The 17674-nt window shown below is 44.1% G+C and overlaps 1 protein-coding gene across 1 annotated transcript in view; it reads right to left on the bottom strand.

Moving 5' to 3' along the window:
• LOC117505838 (condensin-2 complex subunit D3-like) overlaps positions 1–17674 on the bottom strand; it is a 236142-nt gene that overhangs the window by 143960 nt on the left and 74508 nt on the right. Inside the window, 3 exon segments of the mRNA XM_034165369.1 lie at positions 13930–14060; positions 14781–14847; positions 14951–15009. Coding sequence (XP_034021260.1) covers positions 13930–14060; positions 14781–14847; positions 14951–15009 — 257 coding nt within the window.

Raw genomic sequence — 17674 nt, 5'->3', positions numbered from 1 at the left:
AAAAAAAAACAGAGCTTGGAAGTTGCCTGACATCGTGAGTCTGACGTGGTGTTTGTGGTGGCAGTGAAGGGGTGGGGCTAATGTCCACAGGAGAAGGTGCTTGCTGTCTGAGGGCACTCTGAATATCAGCCAGAGTCCTGCACACCTCCAGGCTGTACAAAGACACCGCTTAGAGGAATCTGTCAGAAGGTGACTCAAAATCTATGGTCGTACAAACCTCAGCTGCTACAAATCATCTCACTGCAGTTGGACGAGGGCTCGATTCTGACAGATGACTGCTGGCTGACTGAGCAGCTGTACAAAGTTGATGCTCCTTCCAGAACATGAGTCTCCTCCAGCACCAGGCTTCTGGTTGACGAGCCACCAAACAGTAGTGTGCTCATACAGTAGTGTTCAGAATAATAGTAGTGCTATGTGACTAAAAGATGAATCCAGGTTTTGAGTATATTTCTTATTGTTACATGGGAAACAAGGTACCAGTAGATTCAGTAGATTCTCACAAATCCAACAAGACCAAGCATTCATGATATGCACACACTAGGGTTATGACTACAAAACTTTTTTCAAAACTTTCATTTTCCTGATGTTGCATTTGATGAACTTTTACCCATAGATCACTTTTTTGAAGTTTATTTCATTGGATCATGAAAAAAACCTCCCGCACCTAGCACCACATCACTTTTAAAAATACACGAGTTTACACAATACTATTTAAAAATAATGTAACAAGAAAAGAATTAACAAGTATCAAGAAATAACAAGAAAATATATACAAATAAATATTGCTAAAATATATTATTAAACAATAATTAAAATAAATAAAGGTAAAATAGATGATGGGGGAGGTGATGGTCTAGTGGTTAAGGTGTTGGGCTTGAGTCCAGAAGATCATGGTTTCAAATACTCACCTGACTGGAAAATCACTAAGGGCCCTTGGGCAAGGCCTTTAATCCCCTATTGCTCCCGGTGTGTAGTGAGCGCCTTGCATGGCAGCACCCTGACATTGGGGTGAATGTGAGGCATAATTGTAAAGTGCTTTGAGCGTCCGATGCAGATGGAAAAGCGCTATATAAATGCAGTCCATTTACCATTTATATAAATGCAGTCCATTTATAGATAAACATGAACACGCCACTCAACAAAGTCTGCTGCCAAACTGGTGTCTAAACACTCTTTGTCAACCAGAAAAGCGTCACAGGTGCTTCAAAGTCTGGCTGAAGATGGAGTTAGTGTCCCAACACCATCACAGTCTGTTGTCTGGCGTCGAACAATCAGAGATGCAGAACAAGTTAAGAACCGCCTCATGGAACTGATCTCTGAAGAGAAATTTTGTTTGCATTTTGATGGTAAGAAAATTGACAATAAGGAGTACCAAGGTGTGTACTTGAAAAATGACAGAAGAACATTACAACTTGGCATTTTGGCTTTTATCAGTAGAACCACTGCAGACATCTATATACCAGATAGGACCTGCTTGATGAGTACAGTGCATGGAACAGTATTCAGATGATCATCTCTGACACACAGCAGTCAATACTGGTCACAAAAATGGTGTTGTAGCCAGGCTTCAGAGAACATTTGATCTTGTTCTGCGACATGTGTGGACTTCTTTTTCCTATACGGTCACGGTCACCTAACATTAACTACGAGTTTATTGATGAGATTTTGGAACAGTATGATGATTTACAAAATGCATACATAGGCACAGAAGTGATACCAGAATATAAGAACCTTGGCTGGAGATATGATTTTAAATTCCTTTTTGAGCTCTGTGAAGCATACAAGTTTTACAAAATGGAGGAAAAATGGCCTCACATCAAATGGCACAAGGTGCCATCACTTCACAGTGCCAGGTGGAACTCACGAGGAATTTTAGCACTTATTGCATTTTTCCCTTCTTGCAAAGTGGCGAGAACAGCTGAGGGTACTTGCGATTTCATTGCAACTACATGGTCGCAGGCCTGGTTTTCTAACCAACACTATTCAGAGACGGATTATGAAGACCTGCTGTCAGCAATATCCAAACTGAAGTGTCCCAAGCTGTGAAATGCTTCTCCACTCATAGTAGCTGAAAGAGCTGTAAGGTTGATGGAGGAGGTTTGTTCTCCTTGCAAAACAGACATATCTTAGCAGCAAATTATTAACACTAATACACAAATCTGAAATACTATTAAAAACACGACAAATGCTATATGTACTCATTTTCATGTATCCTCATGTGTATTGTATGTAAAACTGACATGTTTATAATAAGATTGTTTGAGCCGCGAGGTGTTTTACTGTGAAATATGAAACTGTCTTAGGTGCGGGAGGTTTTTTCAAGATCTGGCAAAACCAAAGTCATTTTTGTGAGTTTTAGGTAAAGTTCATCATTTATAACCCAGGCTAATACATTTGAGATTGTCATAACACTAATGCACACTCTTAAGGCTATGAAATTGGGCTATTAGTAAAAAAAAAAAAAGTAGAAAAGGGGTGTTCACAAATAATAGTAGCATCTGCTGTTGACGCTACAAACTCAAAACTATTATGTTCAAGCTGCTTTTTTTTTATCAATCCTGTGAATCACTAAACTATTATTTAGTTGTATAACCACAGTTTTTCATGATTTCTTCACATCTGCGAGGCATTAATTTTGTTGGTTTGGAACCAAGATTTTGCTGGTTTACTAGTGTGCTTGGGGTCATTGTCTTGTTGAAACACCCATTCAAGGGCATGTCCTCTTCAGCATAAGGCAACATGACCTCTTCAAGTATTTTGGACATATCCAAACTGACCCATGATACCTGATATGCGATATATAGGCCCAACACCATAGTAGGAGAAACATGCCATATCAGATGCTTGCACCACCATGCTTCACTGTCTTCACTGTGAAGTGTGGCTTGAAATTCAGAGTTTGGGGGTCGTCTCACAAACTGTCTGCGGCCCTGGACCCAAAAAGAACAATTTTACTCTCATCAGTCCACAAAATATTCCTCCATTTCTCTTTAGGCCAGTTGATGTGTTCTTTGGCAAATTGTAACCTCTTCTGCACATGTCTTTTATTTAACAGAGGGACTTTGCGGGGGATTCTTGCAAATAAATTACCTTCACACAGGTGTCTTCTAACTGTCACAGCACTTACAGGTACTCCCAGACTGTCCTTTGATCATCCTGGAGCTGATCAATGGGTGAGCCTTTGCCATTCTGGTTATTCTTCTATCCATTTTGATGGTGTTTGCGTTTTCTTCCACGCATCTTTTTTTTTTTTTTTTTTTGTCCATTTTAAAGCATTGGAGATCATTGTAGATGAACAGCCTATAATTTTTTGCACCTGCGTATAAGTTTTCCCTCTCTCCAATCAACTTTTTATCAAACTACGCTGTTCTCTGAACAATGTCTTGAACGTCCATTTTCCTCAGGCTTTCAAAGAGAAAAGCATGTTCAACAGGTGCTGACTTCATCCTTAATAGGGGACACCTGATTCACACCTGTTTGTTCCAACAAAATGACAGACTCACTGACTGAATGCACACTATTATTGTGAACACCCCCTTTTCTACTTTTATTTTTTACTATATCCTAATTTCATAGCCTTAAGAGTGTGCATATCATGATGCTTGGTCTTGTTGGATTTGTGAGAATCTACTGGTACCCTTGTTTCCCATGTAACAATAAGAAATATACTCAAAACCGGGATTCTCTTTAGTCACATAGCACTACTATTATTCTGAACACTACGTATAACAAGATTGAAGCATGTTGAGAGCCAGGGATGCTCCAAGGCTCTGTGGTATTGGAGCTGAACTCCTCCAGGGTGTAGATACTTCTGCCTGACAGATTTATCATCCCAAAGTGCTGGAAGAAAGATACTGGCCATCCCCCTCTGGAAAGGAAACAGCTACAGGGGCAGTACACTCTTCTCTACACCAGTAAAGGTACTTGCAAGGCCCTTGGTCAATTGGATCCAGTCCCAGTTACTTGTCTCTCAGAAGCCAAACACTGATCACATCGCACTCTGCAAGTTCTCACTGAACATCAGTGTGAATGTGTAAGTAATGGCAGCGCGGTCGGACGCAGCAGCCAAGCCTCTCGTCTCAGCGCTCATTTTTTACTTTGTTTATTCAGACTGATACTCCTCACTGGACTGATGATGCAACAGAAATGAGCTGTTAGCGCTATAGCAGGAAAAGTCCAAACGACATTCAACTGGGACTTTATCCCACCGGTGATCCGGAGCACCATGGGGGAGCAGCGACCCTCCAGGAGGCTCTGTGGAGACAATGGTGAAGGAGAGGCAAGAGAGGAGGCCTAAGGCTAGGCTAAGAGCTAACCCGGACAGACCAACGCTCCCCAGCCTTTTCCTCACCAACGCACGTTCACTACACAAGATGGACGAGCTGAGACTGCGGATTACATCGAGTCCTCTGGAGCACTGTGCGATGATTACGTCAGAGACGTGGTTGGATTCAAACACGCTGGATGATGCTATTGAGCTAACAGGCCGCATTGCTTACAGAGCAGACCGCAACAGTCACTCTGGTAAGAGCAGAGGTGGGGGTCTGTGTATTTATACACACAACAGATGGTGCACCGATGCCAGAATATTAGAGACTCACTGTTCAACAGACATTGAATTGATCCTGAGTTACAGAGCTTTCTACCTGTCACGGGAAAATCACATCCACATTGATAATTGCTGTCTATATACCCACCGTAGCTAACGCTAGGCTAGCCTTAGATCAGCTGCAGGGGGCCATTATAAATGCATGACGGCCCGACAGACACCGCTGTCATCGCAAGCAGGAGACTTTAATCATTCCAATTTGACAACCATCACGCCAAAGCTCTTCAAAAATGTGGAACATTCCAACACGAGATAAAAACACTCTCAACCAGGGTACACCAGCATCAGAAGGCCTATAAAGGCATCCCTCTTCCACATCTTGGTCTCTCAGATCACTTGGCTCTGTGTCCTCATCCAGCAAGCAATATAGACTCCTTGATCAGCAGAGAACCTCCACCAAAACAGTCAAGTGTGGAATGAAGAAGCAACTTCAGTTCTGCAGGACTGCTTTGATGTGAATGACTGGAAGTCTTTGCAGCAGGAATACCTTGGAGGGACAGACAACAAGCTGTCCTCTCCTACATAAACTTCTGTTCAGAGGACTGTGTGAGAAACAAGTCTGTCAAGGTATTTCCTAATCAGAAACCTTGGTTCAACAAAGAAGTGCAAACTCTGATTAAAGAGCGTGACTCCGCATTTAAATCAGGGACTCAACCGGGAGTACAGAGAGGCGCCACAGAGACTGAGGAGGGGCATCAAGGAAGCTAAAACACAGACACAAAGAGCATATAGAGGAAGGAGCATTTTAACACCAACAGCTCATGAAATGTGGCAGGGGATAAAAACTCTCACTGGATATAAAATCAGCAGTGCAGCTCCCTACCAACACCCTGAACCAGTCTTGCTCGATTTGACCAGCAGCATGCAAAGACCAACTGGCAGCCAGATCTACCAGAGGAAGGCCAGCGGATACAGGTCCATCAACACCAGCTCAAAGCCTTGAACAGACCTGAACATCAGGAAGGCAACAGGGCCAGATGGAGTATCTGGATGCATCTTAATGCCTGTGCTGACCAGCTGGCAGGAGTGTTACCACCATCTTCAACCTCATCACTGCTGCAGTGTGTTGTCCTACATGCGTCAAGTCCAACACAATCATCCCAGGAACCAAGAAAAGCACGGTGAGCTGCCTGAACAACTATCGTCCAGTTGTACTTACACCATAATCACCTAAATGTTTGGAGAGACTAGTTCTGTCCACATTAAAACTGCCATACCTACTGCTGCACTGTGTGGAGCTGCATGGCAGAGGACAAAAAAAAACTCTACAGCAGCTGGTGAAACAGTAGAGAGGGTCATAGGGACCAATCGCCCCCTCTGTCTGAGATTTATGTCTGGTAGGCTTCAGAGGAAAGCCAAAGACCCCACACTCCCTGGACACCAACTGTTCACCTCCCTCCCTTCGAGAAGGAGATACAGGGCACTAGGTGCACACACAACTGACTGCTAAATAGCTTTTACCCGCAAGCGGTCAAGTGTTTAAATCCTTCTCCTTAATTGCACCCTATGTACATGAGCACGTTTTCTCTAATAATGCACTTTATGTGAGTCTGCATCAGCACACATCTAGCATCTGTTGTGTATATATATGTGCTGTTTTTAGTTCTGCGTGGTTGGATGTGATGTGTTGCTCTTTTATGATACATTGTTTTTGATATGCTGATTTGGTGCTGAAGAGATGCTGCTAAAACAAGTTTCACTGTATCCACAATGCCAAAGTTCTATTCTGAATGTCAACAGTCCTTGCAGAATATGTTCAATGTTACAAGCTAAGTCTGGGGCCATGTGCTGGTGCTCCACTTCCTCACATCCAAACCACCATGGAACAGCCTTGGGTCCTGCATGGCAACCACCCAGGCAGACAAATGATTTTTTTCAAGTATCCTACAACTTGCTGGACATCACAGCAGGCCTATCCACAGGAACTGTGCGGAGCACAACACAGGGGCAAACTTGTTCCCAGTGGATTCTAGTTTTTCATCACGGATGTGTTCAGACTTCTGTTCTGTTCACGGGGTCTTTTCATGAGTAGGCTTGACCTCGACTTCAAAAACAATGTTATGATCTTTGCAGAATCAATGGATGACCTGACAGCAGACCTCGAGAAGCTAAGTGACAGAGTCTCAATGACACTGCTTTGTCATAAGGGTTTCATGAACAGATATATCAGCATCAATTTTTTTTCTCTCATATCTCCCAAATCATATCAGTTGGGTTCTATAGCTGTTTTTTCCCCTCTTACCATTAAGATAAGATACTTGTAATAATACAAGTAAGATAAGAGAAATGAGGTAGAAATAGACTATAATATATTATATATATATATATATATATATATATATATATAAATAAAATAGTGTTTGTACACTCCAGCTAAAGATTAAAGAGCCACTAGTTATACCTGGATTATTCCAGTTACCCATGCCCATATGTCAGGAAAGGCAGTGTAAAATTGTACCACATTAACACAAGGAATTGTACTGGATCCTCTATGGCAAGCCTAAGCAAAACAGGACAGCAAAAAAGTTGTGTAGATTTTAAAAGTAAAGCCATCCATTTCTGTCATCTGCAAATATGACAATATGGACAGAAACTGTCCATATTGTGTTTATGGTAGTGGGGGGGGGGGGTGGGGGGGGGTCCCTGGCATTATTTATAAGTCTAGCTACAGATGGAAAGAAGCTGTTTGTCTTGAGGTTTTGGTCCTGATGGACCTCAGCCATCTGCCAGAGGGAAGAGTGACAAAGAGTTTGTGTCCTGGGTAAGAGGGATCAGCCACTATCTTCCTTGTTCGCCTCAGGGACCTGGAGGTGCACAGGTCCTGTAGGGATGGCAGACTGCAGTTGATCACCTTCTCTGCTGCGTGGATGATACACTGCAGTCTGCTCCTCTTCTCAGCGGCGGCAGCAGCGTACCAGACAGTGATGGAGGAGGAGGAGACTCAGTGATGGCAATGTAGAAGTTCACCATCATTGTTTTTGGCAGGTTGAACTTCCTCAGCTGCCGCAGAAAGTACATCCTTGTTGCGCTCCCTTGATGAAAGAGCTGACGTTCAGCTCTCACTTGAGGTCCTGGGTGATGGTGATCTCCAGGTAACGGAAGGACACCACAATGGCGACTGGAGAGTCACACAGGGTGATGGGGGCAGCCAGGACTGGGTTCTTTCGGATGTCAACAACCATCTCCACTTTCTTGACAGCATTGAGCCCCAAATGTTCCTCTCTGCACCAGGACACCAGGTGATCGATCTCCCGCCTGTAGGCAGACTTGTCCCCATCAGAGATGAGTCCGATTAGGGTCGTATTGGCTGCAAACAGCAGGAGTTTCACAGACTGGTGAATGGAGATGCAGCTGTTGGTGTGCAGGGAGAAGAGTAGAGGAGTAAGAACCCAGCATTTGGGGGATCCAGTGCTGATGGACCATGTGTTGGAGATGTGCTCCCCCAGCTTCACGTGCTCCCTTCTGTTGGACAGGATGTCAGTGATCCACCTGCAGGTGGCGCACGCCAAGCTGAGAGAGCTAGTCCTGCAGCAGGGCCAGGATGAGAGCTGAAGTCCACAAACAGAGGCCTAGCATAGGTTCCTGGGGAGTCCAGATGAACTGGAGGGCCGTGTTGACAGCATCTACAGACATGTTGGGTCTGTAGGCAAACCAGGACTGGGTCAGAGATGGCCTTGAGGTGTATGAGGACAAGGCGCACAAAGGTCTTGATCACCAGATGTCAGGGCGACGTGTCTTTAGTTATTAAGGCCTGAAGTTCTTAGTTTTTTTGAGGATGGGGATGATGGTGGAGATCTTGAAACATGCTGGCACCTGGCATGTCTCCAGTGAGGTGTTTAAGATGTCTGAACACTGGCAACAACTGGTCTGTGCAGTTCTTTAGTATGGATGGGGAGACAGAGTCAGGTCCGGCTGCTTTGCGTGAGTCCTGTCTCTTGAATAGCCTGTTGACATCCCTCTCATGAATGGAGAAAGGCGTGATGGGGGAGGAGGTGGGGGTCCTTGCTGTAAGCAGTTGTGTGGGGGAGAAGAACCCAGTTGCGGTGGGGGAGGAGGTACTGATGGGTTGGAGCTGGTGATCAAGGGGTTGGTATTTGGACTGTCCCATTATCTTTCAAATCTGCAGTAGAGGTGACATTCCACGTCCCAACAGCCAGGGGCTGTTAGCATGGACCGAGCCGCCGGGCCACCCGGCCTCGACCGCCACCCAATCCTCTCTGCACCCGACCCCCATGGCCCCCTCTGCAGGTGGTGAACCCACAGGAGGGCGGGCCCATGTCGCTCTTTCGGGCTGAGCCCGGCCGGGCCCCATGGGCTAAGGCGCGACCACCAGGCGCTCGCGCGCGAGCCCCAACTCCAGGCTCGACTACGAGTCACTCTGGAGGAGCTCGGAGTCGAGCCGCTGCTCCTCCATGTCGAAAGGAGTCAGTTGAGGTGGCTCGGGCATCTTTTCTGGATGCCCCCTGGACGCCTCGCTGGAGAGGTGTTCCGGGCACGTCCCATTGGGAGGAGGCCCCGGGGAAGACCCAGGACACGCTGGAGGGACTACATCTCTCGGCTGGCTTGGGAACGCCTTGGGGTTCCCCTGGAGGAGCTGGGGGAGGTGTGTGTGGATCGGGAGGTCTGGGCGGCTTTGCTTGAGCTGCTGCCCCTGCGACCCAACTCCGGATAAAGCGGAAGAAAATGGATGGATGGAATGGATCTGCAGTAGAACCCATTCAGCTGGTTGGCCGGACGAGGGTCCTTGGCAGAGTGTGGAAGGTTTGGTTTAAAGTTGATGATCTGTTTGAGCCCCTTCCACACAGAAGTGGAGTCACTGGTTGAGAACTGGTGTTGAAGTTTCTCAGCATACAGTCATTTAGCTTCTCTAACCGCCATCCCAAACCTGTACTTTGATTCTTTAAATCAAACCTTGTACAAGCTCCTGAAAGCTTCCTCCTTCTGCAGCCTCATCTCTGTTTAGGACTAAACCAGAGCTTGTTGATATTTTACCTCACCGTGGTGTGTGATGGTCTGCAGCAGTCCCCACAGCAGCTGAACAGATCCCACTCTGTTTTCCAATGTGCCTGAACCTCCACAGCCTCACTGCTCCACTGTTTAGATATCCTCACAGTGCATGTTTTATCCCCAGTTATACAGCTTCATGATGAAGTGGTACAGAGGAGGGTTTTTTTTTTTCCACCAAAACATTAAATCTAGGCTTGCATCTCAGATGTACCTTCTGGCAAATTGTAGCTGAACTTCCAGGTCTTCTTTTAAGAAAACCCTCCTCTGTACCACTTCATCATGAAGCTGTATAACTACAGATACAAAATGCAAAACTTGCACTGTGCACAATTTCTCCAATCACAGCCACAGAAGTCTATAACGTCTTCTGAGTTGCCTGGGTGTCTTGGTGGCTTTCCTCACTCTTCTTCAGTTTTTGAGAACTGTCTACTCCACACAGATTTACCATAGAGTGCCATACTGTTTGTATTTCTTCATAACTGATGTAAATAAAGTCCAAGACATATTCAGTGACCTGGAAATGTTCATGTATCCATCCCCTGATTTGTGTGAAGAAAACTGGCAATTAAACTGATTATTTACAGGTATTATACCCAAGGGGCTGATTACGAGGTCTGTTAGAAAAGTATCCGACTATTATTTTTTTTAAAAACCATATGGATTTGAATCACGTGTGATTGCGTCAGACAAGCTTGAACCCTTGTACGCATGCGTGAGTTTTTTCATGCCTGTCGGTTGCGTCATTCGCCTGTGAGCAGGCTTTGAGTGAGGTGTGGTCCACCCCTCTCTTCTATTTTTTATTGCGAATAAATGTCTGAACAATTTGGAGCTTTGCTGCATCAATTTTTTTCCAGAAACTGTGAGAGACCTCCAGGTGGACACCGTTCAAAAAATTAATATGGCTTTCAGGGATGTTTTTGTGGGGATTACACAGATTACGGGGTGTTACTGCCGCTTTAAGGACAGCCCACAACTGCTGAGAGCGCGGCGCGCTCCCAGCCCCCATCGACAGGCTGACACCCCGCTGGAACAACCACAATCATTTCCAACGTGAAAGGCTTGTTGTCTGGGACCTCGTCTGACTTTCAAAAAAAGGCAGAAGATGTGGACATCAGCACTTTTTCCGCACATTCCATCTTACAGGAGTTTTTTCATGGAAAGAAAAGCGGAGGGACGCACCACGGCTCCGTTCATTACGCGGACAAATCCACCTCGGAGTTGGTCTCTCAGGACGGCTTAAAGGTGGATTTCAGACGGATTCCGGTTGCTTTCCAGTCGTGTGAATATCCGATTGTGATGTGCATGAGCTGACATGCCAAAACATGTCCCGTGAGGCTTCATCACAGCGTTGCTTTGCGCTGAGCGGCGACAAAAACTCTTGTAACAGTGAAATGTGCCGTTAATTTTTAAACTGGACGCTGTCTTGATCCGGTATGTCCTCTGACCAGCACAGGAATTGTGAAAAGACGTGGACATCAGCACTTTTCCGGCACATTAAGACAGACGTGCGGAGGAGTTCGGCGTGTCGCGGTGCAGCCGCTTGGCGCAAAGCAACGCCATGATGAAGCCTCACGGGACATGTTCTGGCATGTCCAGCTCATGCACAATCACAATCGGATATTCACACGACTGGCAAGCAACTGGAATCCGTCTGAAATCCACCTGAAAGCTGTCCTGAGAGACCAACACCGAGGTGGTTTTGTCCACGTAATGAACGGAGCCGTGGCGCGTCCCTCCACTTTTCTTTCCATGAAAAAAACTCCGTAATGGTGGAAATGTGCCGGGAAAAGTGCTGATGTCCACATTTTCTGCCTTTTTGTGAAAGTCAGATGAGGTCCTGGATCAACAAAGCTTCACATTGGAAATGATCTGGTTGTTCCAGCGGGGTGTCAGCCTGTCGTGGGGGCTGGGAGCGCATCGCGCTCTCAGCAGTAGTGGGCCGTCCTTAAAGCGGCAGTACACCCCGTAATCTGTTTAATTCCCCATAAATCGTCCCTGAAAGCCATATTAGTTTTCGAATGGTGTCCACCTGGAGGTCTCTCACAGTTTCTGGAAAAAAATTGATGCAGCAAAGCTCCAAATCATTCAGACATTTATTTGCAATAAAAATAGACGAGAGGGGTGGACCACACCTCACTCAAGCCTGCTCACAGGCGAATGATGCAACCGACAGGCATGAAAAAACTCACGCATGCGCAAGAGGGTTCAAGCTTGTCTGACGCAATCACGTGATTCAAATCCATTTGTTTTTTAAAAAAATAATAAGGTCGGATACTTTCTAACAGACCTCGTAACTTATGCAACCCATCATCTTGGCTTTATATTTTAATTAATTTATATCAAGTTGTAGAGATTTACTTTCAGTTTGAGTCGAAGAAAGATAACTTAGAAATTTTACATTAGAGAAGCCTGATTTACTTTTGTATTTGAAATGCCATAAACAAATTAAAATGCATGAAATACCAAGGGGTGTGAATACTTTTGCAACCCACTGAACCTTTGACTGAATCCTACAGATGCGAAATAGGTTTGTTTGATCATCAAAGATGTGCCAGTTCTTCAACCCACTCAGCCATTGGGAAGCCTTGACAGATTTGGGAAATTTGAAATGAAGGCTTGGATTTCCCCTATGACATCCACCAAAGGGTTTTCTGAAATTCTGATTTAGATCACCAGACTCGTTTTTGTAAGTGCATCTCCCCACGCAACCGTTCAACGCTGCACGTTGTCAGAGGAGAAAATAAGCTGTTGCAAATGCAAGGTTTCTAACTCGAATAATCACCAGAATAATCGATAGAATACACGATTACTAAAAATAATCGATAGTTTGCAGCCCTAGATGGCATAATAAGATTGTTCATAGTTGTGTAACAGTAATCCAGAGTTCTGTCCTCTCTGGTCAGACATTTAATAGGCTGTCTGTATTTGGGAAGTTCCTAGGACAGATTACCTTTGTTAAAGTCACCTAGGACAATAACTAAAGCATCTAGGTTAGCCTGCTCCACACAAAGTATCTGGTTAGTGAGCGTGCGTTGTGCCTCATGCACGTTAGCCAGTGGCAGAATATAAACACCGACCAGAATAAATGACGAGGATTCAAGTGGTAAGTTGCACGAAATTAATAAAAAAGTTTCCAGATCAGGAGAGTAGTGCTGTTGGATCACTGTCACATCGTTAAAACCAGCTGCTGTTGATGTAAAAGCAGATTCCACCACCCTCTTTTTGCCGGAGAGTCCTGCATCTCGGTCCACTCTGGAAATTTAGAAAACTTTCAGCTGCAGTGTGAAGTCCGGTATTGATCCATAGAGCCACGTCTCCGTGAATCCACTGAAGGCTCGAGAAAAGCGGGAAACAAATCCACTGCCACTGTTCCCTCTGATCTTTGTGAGATCTTGGTGGGTTGAAATGGGCACCGTTGCAATCACAAAAGTAACACAAAAACAAACTAACGAGTACATACCAAAATACAGAGGCAGCCGTACATGGCACCTTCTTGGTACTCTTTATACAATAATCAACCTCCAAACCATCACTACGTGCAATTTCTCGACATGAATTGTGGGTCATTTGAGTATCGTTGTAGTTATTAGACTCCATGTTGTAAAGTTGGTCATATTTGCGGACTTCTCTGCTAAAACCTTCGATTTTTAAATCTGACTGGAGTGCGCACAGCAAAAACTTTAAATATGATCAGAGAGAAGGGAGTGAAACTGGAGAAGTGCCCAATCAAGCCCTTGCAGTCTCTGTTGTTTCGATGTGTAGTTTCATTTTGAGAGGTGCACGTCAGACAGGGTACGGAGCTGCCGAGACGGAGAAGTATAAATCAAGCATAACACAAGCCAGCATCTGTAGCAGACGTGAGCCCTGTTTCTTATAAACAGCTTTAAGGTTCTTTTAAAATATTCCAACTTTACGGGAATTTATGCAGCCTCCCCCCAAACTAGTTAGTAAGTCCCTTCAGCTGCTTCCTGTTTTCACTCAGGGTCGCCACAGCAAACCCAAAGTGGATCTGCATGTTGATTTGGTGCAAGTTTTACACCAGATGCCCTTCCTGGCACAACTCCACATTACATGGAGAAATGTGGCAAGGGTGGGATTTGAACCAGGAACCTTCCGCACTGGAAACAAGCTCAGTGAACCGCTCATCCACCACCCCAGCCCTTTGTAAACATCTAGCATGAAACGGTCAATAAGCGACCATTCTTTAAAATAAAAAACATTCAACTTTCCATTCAGTTAAGGGGATTAAAAAGAACCGTAGATTTGCACACGATTATTTCAGTTTGCATTAGAAGTAATCAAAAACTTGTTACCAAACAAAATGAATAGCCGGTTGTGGGTGGTGAGGACAGTCTGGTGGGTGTGAGGAGGGTCGGCTTCCCTTGGTTGGGTTTATCATCATCAGGATCACAAAGAGCAGCCGGTGAAAAACTCTCTGCAGTGACTGCCAGGGCGGGTACAGACAACAACACCATATGACTTATACAAGAATATTTTTGCACAATGTCACACAGAACTTGTGAACAGTTCCTAAAGAATATACAACAGCCAGTACTTACAAAAAATAATTATCAAGAAAAATGATTGTTGCATTGTCATTGTCTAAAGACAGATGACCTCAACACATGGAGACTGACTCAGAAGCACTGACATGCAAACGGTCATTTGTATGGCGGTTACTAAAATATCCATCAGGACGCGAGTTAGCAAGAAACAACGCAGAAGAAAGCAGCTACGTTTTCCAACTCAAATCATCCAGAGGGAGAATTAAACTTTTAGATGTGAGGAACAAGTTCAGCGAAGATGGGAAACTGCTGTTGAGTTTTCACAATGCTAACTTTGTGAGCATAGTTTACGTATTTGCAAGCCTATATGCAGGAATGGATGTAAACACGTGAAATGAAGTTGCCTGGAAAAAAATTAAAATTTAAAACAAACATGAAATACCTTTGGTTCATACGGTTGGCACGTAATAAAAGTCAAAGGCTATGTAAGAATCACAGTGTTTATCTGATTTGGGGTTTATGAATGAGCTTCTGTCTGTAAGATACTGCAACACTCAGGTCACTTCTGGCTGAAGCTGATCTCTACTGAACAGAAACGTCTGTGTGCTCCAGACCTTCAGCCATTCATCAGTGCGTCACAGCTGCAGCTGGGACATTACCTGTTTCTGGTCTCCATGATTTGGTGAGCACAACAGTTTTAGGCCAAAGAACGCCATCTCAGGAATACTCTTTCATCATGCTGACATCACTGCACATCAACAACACAACTGTTGATATTTGTTCATGAGACAGGAAAGAAAATGAACTCTGTCCAAGTCTGCAAACTCACCCTGTAGCAAAGGTCAACTGTCCAACGACCGGCTCAAAGTAAATCAGTTTGCTCAGCATCTACAAAAAGAGATCAAATCTTGAATATTCTTTTGTTCTCATAAAGATTTCTTGAAATGAGTCTTAAATGAGGCAGTACAGTGGCTAGCACTGGTGCCTCACAGCAGAAGGTCGTGGGATCACTTCCCGGCCTTTCTGTGTGGAGTTTGCATGCTTATTTGGAGTCTGCTCCTTGCCACTGACCAAGACAGTGTCTCGACATCTGGAGTTGGTCCCCAGGCGCCGGACTGAGGCTGCACACTGCCCCTAGTGGTTGGACTGTGTCTAACTGTAATTAGGATGGTTAAATGCAGATGACAGATTTTGTTGTATGTATGTATGTATGTACAAAGACTATAAAGGCTCCTCTTCTTGTAGCTTTTAGAACAACACGCAGAATAAGAATCTTATGAGTCCAAAAACCTTGTTTATCTCAGATATGACTATATATGGATATGTATAATTCAATTAATTTCAATTTATTTCACTTTATATAGCACCAATTCACAACAGTGTCCCCCAAGGTGCTTCACACCGAAACAATTCAACATGCTATAGCCATAAAAAGAGAAAATAAGTGCATCTTAAGTCTGGACTTGAAAGTCTCCACAGAATCTGACTGTTTTATTGATGCAGGGAGATCATTCCACAGAACAGGGGCATGATAAGAGAAAGCTCTGTGACCCGCAGACTTCTTATTCATCCTAGGAACATAAAGTAGTCCTGCACCCTGAGATCGCAGAGCCTGGGCCGGTACGTAAGGTTTAATTAGGTCAGCTAGGGAGGTGCCAGTCCATGAACAATTTTATAGGTTAGTAACAGAACCTTAAAATCTGATCTCACTGGGACAGGAAGCCAGTGAAGAGACGCCAAAATGGGTGTAATGTGGTCGAACTTTCTGCTTCCTGTCAAAAATCTGGCAGCAGCATTTTGAACCAACTGGAGAGCCCTAATGCTGGACTGCAGTAAACCAGAAAATAGAACATTGCAGTAGTTCAATCTAGAAGAAACAAATGCATGAATCTGGGTCTCAGCATCAGCCATAGACAGGATGGGACGAATCTTCGCTATATTTCGCAGGTAGAAGACAAAGCGAAAACAGTGTAAAAAGCTAAAAGAACAACAAGGACAGCCCCAAAATAAAATAAAAGCCGATAAGTTAAACATCAATAGATAAAAACATGTCCTACCGAGCCAAAGGATAAAAAGCTAAATAAAATAAAAATGTGCTGTTCATAAAACAATATAAGAGAACTTTTCAAAAAATAACTACATAAGTTATATTTAAGTTTCTGTACTGTTAACACACTGATAGCTGCTGGTACAACAAATGTTTTGGTAACGTTTGGTTTTATAAGTTGGTACCCTAACTATCCGACTTGAGGGGAGCAGCTGAAACTCACCATGAAGAGGGTGGGAGGCATCTCTGAGAAACGAACCCAGCTACCCTCTGTACACTGTTTCGTACAGGGATTTGGCTGAATCTGAGACTCTCCAATCAGCTACGCGACCATTTCACAATTGGTTTAAACAATTTTTGTTTTTGAGGGACAGGCTTCCAAACCATGAAACAAGACAGAAGATAAAACCTGATTCTATAAAAGCACGATAAAACACGGTCAGCATGTTCTGTCCGCGTTAAAAGTGGACAGTTTCCTCAGACAATAGAGGCGCCGGCGTCCCTTTTTGTACACAGCGTCACGTTTGCCTCAAAGTTCAGCTTGTCATCAATGATAGCTCCAAGATATTTCTATGTGCTGACACACTCCACTGTCTGACCTTTTACAACTGTTGCCTCTTGACTGGGAGAACTTTTTTTTATGAAAGTCAATGATCATGTCTTTAGTTTTAGAAATGTTCATTTCAAGAAAAGACGTCCTGCACCAGTCAAGGAAATCAATGACACTGGGCAGTGACTCCTGTCATTGTCTTTCGCAGGCTGACAATAACTGTCATCTGCATACTTTAAAATCGTTCTATCCTCTCTGCTGCTACGGCACATGTTTGCATAGAGGATGAACAAAAGAGGAGAGCGCACACATCCCTGTGGGGCACCGGTGGAGGATATAACCTGATCCAAAACAGTTCCGTTCACTCTCACTCTGTGTCCTGTCAGTTAAGAAATTCAAAATCCAGCCCACAACATTGTTACTTTAAAATGATCTAAAGCCTCAAGGTTAACATATGGGGCTGGATTGTGTTAAAAGCAGATGAAAACTCAATAAATAAAAGTCTGCATGTGTTCCTTTCCCCTCCAGATGTTTAAAAAGCAAATTTAATAAAGTGACTGTAGCATCTTCTACTCCTCTGTTGGGCCTATAAGCGAATTGCATGGGATCAAGGTCATGTTCCGTTGTCCTCAAGATTTCAGATCTTACATGTTTCTCAAAACTGATTTTTGGCACAGGTACAACAACAGCATCCTTCCAGACTCTTGGTACGTGCTACATCTTTAAAGACTGATTAAAAATGTACTGAAAAACAGAGCTCAGCTCTTTCCCACATGATTTCAGGAAACGGCCACAGATATTATCAGAACCACAGCTTTTGCTTGGTTTGAGGAAACAGAAGGATTTTTCAACATCCTTCTGGGAAATAAAAAAGTGCTGATTGTCACACACTTTATGACTCACTTCCTGTATTTCCTGACTAAAATCAAAAGCATTAAAACGTGTATAAAAACAGT

This window comes from Thalassophryne amazonica, unplaced genomic scaffold (genome assembly GCF_902500255.1).
Source record: "Thalassophryne amazonica unplaced genomic scaffold, fThaAma1.1, whole genome shotgun sequence".
Lineage (NCBI taxonomy): Eukaryota > Metazoa > Chordata > Actinopteri > Batrachoidiformes > Batrachoididae > Thalassophryne > Thalassophryne amazonica.
Note: the sequence above shows the minus strand (reverse complement) of the source record. Positions and strands in the feature narration are given on the sequence as shown.